This window comes from Myotis daubentonii, chromosome 6 (assembly GCF_963259705.1).
Source record: "Myotis daubentonii chromosome 6, mMyoDau2.1, whole genome shotgun sequence".
NCBI lineage: Eukaryota > Metazoa > Chordata > Mammalia > Chiroptera > Vespertilionidae > Myotis > Myotis daubentonii.
Genome location: NC_081845.1, coordinates 76,474,917 through 76,483,406, shown reverse-complemented (window position 1 = coordinate 76,483,406; position 8,490 = coordinate 76,474,917). Strand labels below are relative to the sequence as shown.

Below are 8,490 nucleotides of genomic sequence, written 5' to 3'. Positions count from 1 at the left end.
GAGGAATGGAAAGAAGACTAGTGACAATATGGGTAAGGGCTAAAGTGGTTTAAATGAAGGTCAGGGAGATAACAAGGTTGGAGGTCCACTTTGTATAAGGTCTGTGGCCATAGCTTTTAGGTTGCTTCAGTGCTAGGTAAATTTGAGGGAAGATGAGGTGTGAGGAGTAGGGAGGGAATGGACTGAGAATGTTGGTGAAAACATATTTTAAATGACCATTGAGACGGGAAGAAAAAGGGTCCAAGAATAAACAGATATTTGGGAGCCTTATCAAGGAAGGGAAGAGAATCAGGAATGAATGAAAGCATAGAAGGCAAAGGAGGAAAACGTTTCTAGGTGGACAATGTACTTACTAATGATAACTATCAGTTATCTAGTATGCGGGACATGCTGTAAGTGCCGTGTAAATGATTTCATTTTAACTTCATTCACCTGATGTGGTAATAAATGTATTCTCCAAATTTTGAAGATGAGAAAATTGAGGCCTAGAGTGACTGAGCCACTTCCAGTGGTAAAATGAGGATTTGAACTCCATTAGTCTAATTTAGGCTCCTGTTCTTAACCAGTTGTTATGCAGACTAAGTGCTGCACAAGAGCCATGTATGATAAAGATGGACACATGCTTATGGGATCTGGGTGTTGAGAGGTCATTGGTGAATGTAGGTGGGAATATAAATAGCACTTTGCTGTAGTGTAGTGATTCCCAGTGCATGACAAGGAAGCGGAGGCAACAGCTTTTGGAGAGACAGGGCGACTATGGAAAGTGACACCAAGATGATGTAAAATTAAAACAACAAAAAAGATAAAAAAGGAAAGTGCCAGAAGAAAGTACAGCAATTAAGATAAAAGTGTGAGTCCAATAATTTATGAAACAAAGTCAGGGAACAAGTTTGAAGGGTTGGAATTATGAATTAGCCTGGAAGGGGAAAACCCTGGTTTTATAGGAAAATAACTGAGGACAGGGAAGCAAATTGTGAATCCCGAGTCATAAAGCCAATTAAACAGTGGCTCGGGGACCAGAGTCCAAGTTTTCTGATTGTCAAGACAAGCCCTTTCCACTAGACCATCCAACCACTCTTGCTGAATCATCGTCTGCTGGTTACTTATCCCCAATCCAAAGGGAGTTATTGTAGTTAATGAATAAATGCAGAGTAGCAAAACCCACTGTACATGAGCAGCTCTACAGAAGCACTAAGGACATCTTGACCTTTGAGTTTTCTTCACAATTCCCTCCCCCTGCAGCTCCTTAGGACAGAGTACTGACTTTCCGTAACTATAACTGCCTTCCAGATACTGCAGGTTCCCATATTGATGCCAAGTAGGGACTCCGGTGGAGAGAACTGTCACCCTCAGGGAATTTCTAGCTGAATTAGGCTCCACTAAGCCTTGAAATCAAAATGTTTCTGGTAGGTAAATGGAGCCCAGATGGGAAATCAAACCAGTGTGTGACTGGGCATGATTTAGAGCAACTGTTATTGATATGACAGATCCTAGCGGGCAACCTCATGAGAGCCTGAATTTTCATTGCAATGCAAGTAGGTAAAATGAATAATTGTGTTTTTGACTTTTGAAGTTTTCTACAACTTGACAGTGGTTATTGCAGCCATAATTTGGGCCATGCATATTCTAGAGAGGTCTTTGATTTAGGAATTTAGCTTTTTTGGAAAACAAGCAATAGTCAATATTTCATCTATGTATTTATTTTTTTGGTGATGAACATTTTATACATGATATGAAATATAAATTTTTAACTTTAGAGGAATTACAATGGTCTGTTTCTAACACATTATCTTGGGTAAACATTTAAATTCTTGATTAATGTTTAACTACAAGAAGTATACTCAGTTCAAGTGAAGGATCAGTATCAGGATTCAGGCTGAGTTGTCTTTATGGGAATTCAGGCTCCAAGGAGAAACCCCAAGAAGTTATATACTGGATATAACAGAAAGTGGGAGCCATACCTGACCTGTGGAGAATGTGGACCGGGTATAGGATCTTAATCTTCTCTTCTCTTCTTACAGAAATTTGGATGGAGAAACAGTACGTATCTCCAAGACAAGTGGACCCAGGAGCAGATTTCACAAGGAATCACACCATTTTGGAAGGTACTCGATTCAAAAGAGCCATTTTCAAAGGGCAGTACTGTAGAAGTTTTGGTTGTTGTGAAGACAGAGATGACGACTGTGTCACTCAGTTCTATGAGGCGAATGCACTGTGTTACTGTGATAAATTCTGTGAAAGGGACACTTCTGATTGCTGTCCTGATTACAAGTCATTTTGCCGTGAAGAGAAAGAATGGCCTCCTCACACAAAGCCTTGGTATCCAGAAGGTAGGCTTTGGTAATATGTTTAAGCATTCTACTAGTTCGTAACAAGGTCTGTCAAACTGTCTCTTTCTCTTCTCCTCCCTCCTTCCTTCCCTCCCTTCTTTCCTTCTTTAAGATAAAATAGAAATGAATATTGTGATCACCAGAATAAGTTTCTTTGGCTTGTTAAAATGTTTCGGTTTATATGTGGGGTATATGAACCATACTAACACCTTCCAGAAAGTTTCTGGTGTGACGGTCATGAATGCTAGTCTGAATCCTGTTTGAACACACATTCAACTTATATAAGAGTTATTGCAAACTCTTTTTTTCTTTCTTTGTAAAATGTATTTTCAACAGGACTCTCAAGATTTCTTGAAGGTAATCTCTTAGAGAACCTCATGAAAGTCACATAATCATCTGCAGATTCATGTACTATTTTACTTACTATTTTATGGGATTAATGGACCGCCTACCATTTGAATCTGTGGTATTTCATTGCCTTTAAAACCAGTACAAAAGCAAAATAAAGTTAGCCACCCACACTTCCTAATACCAAGTAGATTGTTCATGTATATTTTTGTTTTGTTTTGTCAATCTGGGACTTTTAAACTATTAAAAACAAATGAAGGCTTCATATAAGGTAATTGTAACAGTCTAAGATTGAATGGATAAATATACATAATTCATAATGAGAATGATGGTATTTGCACTATTGGTCTAATTATAAGAGAATGCCTATAGATTTTGAACAACCAATATATTCAAAGTTTGCAACAAAATCCAAAAAGTCTACTGTGAGACATATATGAAGTGCTGTTTCTCTGTCACTCATCTTGTCAGATCTCAGCAGGAATGCAGGTTTAATCAGAGTTCTGTCCTATTACTATGAATGGTTATGGTGGCTAGAAATTAGAAGAAAATGTAGTATCAACTAGAATTTGGTATCCTTTAAAATCAAGATGCTGTGGGCTTCACTCTCCATGTTATGTTGTTTCTAAAAATTGAGGAAATACTCCTTAAAAACATCTGCATTATGTTAAAATTTCCACAAAATTGTCATTTATCCCAAGCCTTAGCCTTTATCAGCAAACAGTTCAGCAAACATTTATTTAACCCTAAAAAGTGGCAGATACTCTACTAGGAATAGGAGACTAAGTTATACATCAAAAATTATTCATTGAATATCCCCACTGTGCCAGCAATGGCACTTAGTTCTGGGGCAACAATGGGGAAGAAAAAAGGCAAGATCTTATTCTCGTTGAAGTATCAGTCAAGTTGGAGTGTGTGTGTGTATAAACTATTTAACAAAGTTACTTCCCAATTGCAAATGGTGATAATGTCTCTGAAGGAAACAGTTAGAGTGCTGTGAGAATGTATATCAGAATATAATATATAAAATTATATGTACATTTAGCCTGTGGGAGGGGGCAACAAAGGAAGACATTTAAGTTGAGACTCAAGGAGTGAGGAGAAGGGATTTGACCCGAAGATCTGAGGGCTATTTCAGATCTGAGACTGAAGAGCTTTGTTCAGGAACTGAAAGGAGACCATAATTTCTGGGAAGTAATGATTACTGAAGGGTTGAGAGTGACATGAAATGGGGTTAGAGAGGTGAGTTGAGGTCAGATTATGACAGCATTTATAGGTCATATTAAGGATTTAAGAATTTATTCTGTTCTGAGAGAACTCAGGGAAAGATGTTAAGTAGGAATAGGGTTGGCTTCATGGGTGCTGTGCGTAAATATATATATTTACTGCAGTACTTTTGAGATTTTCTTATTTGGGACATAGAGACTCTTTAGAAAAGTAATTGCAACTTCTTCAATGTTCATTTTTGCTTGAGAGCTAGAATTTTGCTAAGACTTTAATTTAAGATCATGTTTTAGGCAGAATTTATGTAGGTATAGTTTTTATTGCATTCATTATGGAGGGAAGCAATTAATCACTTTATTTAGTAGCAAAAAATTCACATTAGACTATAATTGCTCTCATGAAGGTAGTTTTTTTCTTTTGTTTTATCTTGCTTATGGAAGTAACTGGTTGAAAGAAAATACTCCTACACAATATTAAAAAATTGTGCAAAATTAACTAAAATGAAAAGGCAGTGGTATATTATTTATATTATTTTGCATGTATACAGTCACTTCCCTCTGAGATGTGCTGTTAATTTGCTGATCTATTAAATATTGTTTTTCAGTTGTCTAGTAAAAGGGCATTGTCTCGTTCTTTGTACCATACCTATCCCAGGAGCTCTTTTTAAACCAGTGACTTAAAACTATGTACATTGTCTTGAGAGTTTTCTAAAAAAATCACATTGCTTTTGTTAAACTGGAAGTAGGGCATACCCATAAATATCTTCCTTCTGTGTTTTTTTCATCATCTCTGATGGTAACTTCCAGTAATTGGAGGATTTCAAATGTCAACTACAGAAAACAAGTGATAGAGTTTGGAATAGAACCAGAGTGGATTTTGCAGACAGAATCTTTTGGTGTAGCAGGTCTTTAGGAAAGAGTCTAGTATACCATCTGTTGTGAACAGACCGAAGCTAATTTGATTACGCCCAACTCATGTTCACGTTGGTAAAAACCGTGTGTAAGTCACTGACACATTTGAATTGGATGAGGGTTATTTACTCCTTCACAACCTCCTTAACCACATTACAATGAAGAAAAGTCACAGATGAAATGCTGTCATACATACTGATATTTACAAAAATATACGTGTTTTTGTTGTTAATGCTCATTGGAGAATATTTTTTCCCCATAGATTTTTAGAGAGAGTGAAAGGAAGGGTGAGAGAGAGAGAGAGAGAGAGAGAAACATCGATGTGAGAGATAGACATGGATTGGTTGCCTCCTGCACTCACCCTGACCAACCACCAATGAAACTCTAACACTGAGACTAACTGGCTAGGGCACAAAAATATATGTTGGTAAGGGGACATAAATCAATTGATACAACCTCTGTAAGCTACATAAGTTGCTGTCCTTTAAGATGTTCTGCCATCTACCTTGCGTGAAAATTGGCTGGACATGTGATAATATTACAGAGGTAGGACTCTGTTACCCTTACAATGGGTGTCAGGGAATGAGAAATCCTACCAGTAGCTGGAAACAACCTTTTAGAGATCAATTCCAGGCAACCAGGTCCAAGAGTACAGGCTTTTGACCTTATGAGATACATATAAATTATGCGGTATAAGAGTAGAATGTAACTTTAATATATTTTATGTAATCTACATAAATTGAATGCTATCAATTTAACCAGTAAGAGCTGATTATTTATATCCATTATGCTGATTAACGAGCCACTAGTTTTACCAATGAAAGCCCATTTCTGACATTCATTATACTGACGCTCTAGTATTCATCAAAAGATGGGTAATGGAGGCACTTGTAGCAGCTGCCCTGGAATCGGGCTTTCAGAATGACCACTGCTGGGGTGTGGAATCCTGATTAGAGCAGTAACTGCCTTCCCTAATGTGAAGTTTAGACCTGAACAGACATTATAACACATTATGATGAAGTATTTTATTTTATTTTATTTTTAAATATATTTTATTGATATTTTACAGAGAGGAAGGGGGAGGGATAGAGAGTTAGAAGCATCGATGAGAGAGAAACATCAATCAGCTGCCTCCTGCACACTCCCCACTGGGGATGTGCCTGCAACCAAGGTACATGCCCTTGACTGGAATCGAACCTGGGACCCTTAAGTCCGCAGGCCAATGCTCTATCCACTGAACCAAACCGGTTAGGGCTGATGAAGTATTTTAAAATAGACTACAGACATCTTATTATCATCTTTTCTCAAGTGAATAGACCAACTGTCTCACTCTTCAAATATTTTATATTAGTGACTGTTAAAGTTGCAAAGCTCCCTTAATTTCAGTAGTCTTTATTTTTTTGTGTCAAGATGCTATATGTGTAACCAATTCAAGTAACTCACTATGTGGTGTTTCATACATATTTCACTGTGAAAAGAATGCCACCAGGAAGTGTCTTATCTTTCCATCATCATAATTTCCAACATACTTCCATCTGGGTTATTGCTCACCTTGAGTTGATTTCTCCTCTTGACCTCTGAATCCCATACTCTAGGGTTTTCAAGATCTTCACCCTTGCAATTGTCTCTCTCCCATCCTTCCCCCTCCTTCTCTATATGTCTCCCTTCTGTCCCCCCCTCTATAACAAAGCATTATTTTCCCCCTTCCATCCTGATCAATTATCAACTTAAAAAATATGTCTTGCCCTAAAATATGGCTCAGTGGAAAGAGTGTCGGCCTGCGGACTGAAGGGTTCCAGGTTCGATTCCGGTCAAGGACACATAACTTTGTTGCGGGTACATCCCCAGTAGGGAGTGTGCAGGAGGCAGCTGATCGATGTTTCTCTCTCATCGATGTTTCTAACTCTCTATCCCTCTCCCTTCCTCTCTGTAAAAAAAAAATCAATAAAATATATTAAAAAAAAATATGGCTTTGTATCTCCCAACTTTGTAAAAAAAAAAAAAAAAACACCAAAAAACCCTTTCATTCCATTTCCTTAATCAGCTACTCTCCCATTTCCTTTTTCCTTTAATGGCAAAATAAATGAAACAATAACAACAACAAACAAAACATTTTGCTTCCTGACTTCTAAGTCTCTTATCAAGCCTTTCCTACAAGATTTCATTTCCTGCTACTGCAATGAAACCTCTCTTGGCAAGGTTATTGACCCCTTTCAGATTACTACATGCGATATTCAGATGTCTAGTATCATTTTCTTGACCTCCTCACACTATGCTACACAGTTGACCACTTATGCTTTTATGAAATACTTTCTTCTCTTGCTTTCCAAGTTTCAACTCCCCTGAATTTGCTACCTCCTGATAGGCCACTCCTTCCCAGTTTCCTTTTCTGAATGTGTGTTGGCTGGAGTGTTTCATCAGTTCTGGACCTCTTTCTTTTACCTATATTCAATCTTTCAAATGGGCTCTTGTTTAATCTTAAGGCTTTAAAAATATGTATGTTGTTGTATCTCATGCTTCAGTCTCGACTGCACTCTGCATTTGCATGAGCTACTCGACATTCTCTAATAGGATGTCTAACTTTGATTTAATTCAAACCTAAAACTGGCAAAGCAGGACTGATTTCTTGCCACAAGCCGGTCCCTTACTTCAGTAACAGCCTTGCTGTCCCTGTCTTGCTGAGGCCAGAATCCTAGTGGAACATTCTTGATTCCTCCTTTTCATCATTCCCAAACTCAACCCATGTCCCATTCACTTCACCTCCAAATGATGTCCCTTTACTTCTCTCCATTCTACTATCATGCAAATCCTTCCATTTCTGGGAACCCAACCCCAGCCAGGGCAAGGGAGTAAGGAGGGGAGAGCCATTTTGGGTGGGGTCTTATAAGTCACTGTAAAAATTTGGCTTTATTCTAAATTGATGGAGTACAGGTCAGAGAAGGGACAGTCTTTCCCCTTAGGACCTTTATGAGTTCTGTTCCCTTTTTCTACGTAACTGGTATGAGAGACAAGCAAGATTCCTGGGGGATGGTTAAAGATCAGCTTTAATTTAACCACCCTCTCTCCCTATAAAACTTATCAGAGAAGTACTTCCCTTGGCTTTGAATTAATGTGAATCACTGCATGAATTTTCTGTTGCTCCTAGATAATAGAAAGTTTTAGGATCCTTTTAAGTTACAAACATAGTGTACATTCATGTATTAAAAGTGTGTGATCGTGGGTAACAATTAAAACTTTGAATTTGATTTAAACTTGAATATTTATCCTCTTCTTTGCTATATCAAGAAACCAGGACAGAAGTGATTTCCTTCCCTTTCCCTGTATTATGCAATGTTAAAAATCCATGAGAAAGAAGTGAATGTCTTTACATAGAGATTTTAGATTCATTCCTTAAGCAAAATATTGGGCTGTAAAACACTATATGCTGACAAGGGGCAGTTGTATAGTTTCCTACAAAACAATTTTTTGAAAAAAAAATTAGGGGACAGTTAATTCCATAAGTGGCTTTGGTGATATTATGGTTGGTAGTTACACCAGACCTTAAAATGTTTTCTAAACATGTATTTTCCCCTAAGATTGAATGACTAAAAAGTTAAAATTTATTTTGTTTAATTAGGGGCCATTGATGTGATCTATTAATTACATGTTTCTGTCAAAAAAGTTTTCATGTGACGAAG

The 8,490-nt window shown here is 37.5% G+C and overlaps 1 protein-coding gene across 7 annotated transcripts in view; it reads left to right on the top strand.

Annotated features, from left to right (window-relative positions):
• The first annotated feature begins 1,257 nt into the window (after nucleotides 1-1,257).
• Nucleotides 1,258-8,490, top strand: part of TINAG (tubulointerstitial nephritis antigen) — a 77,058-nt gene continuing 69,825 nt past the window's right edge. For 2 of the 7 annotated variants that reach the window (XM_059701359.1, XM_059701356.1), the window contains exons 1-2: nucleotides 1,466-1,535; nucleotides 2,022-2,330. In XM_059701359.1, the coding sequence (XP_059557342.1) occupies nucleotides 1,481-1,535; nucleotides 2,022-2,330 (364 nt within the window). In that variant the 5' untranslated portion in view covers nucleotides 1,466-1,480. Of the gene's footprint in view, nucleotides 1,407-1,465; nucleotides 1,536-1,856; nucleotides 2,331-8,490 lie in introns of those variants that run through there. The other 5 variants (XM_059701358.1, XM_059701362.1, XM_059701360.1 and 2 more) reach the window with 5 other exon arrangements.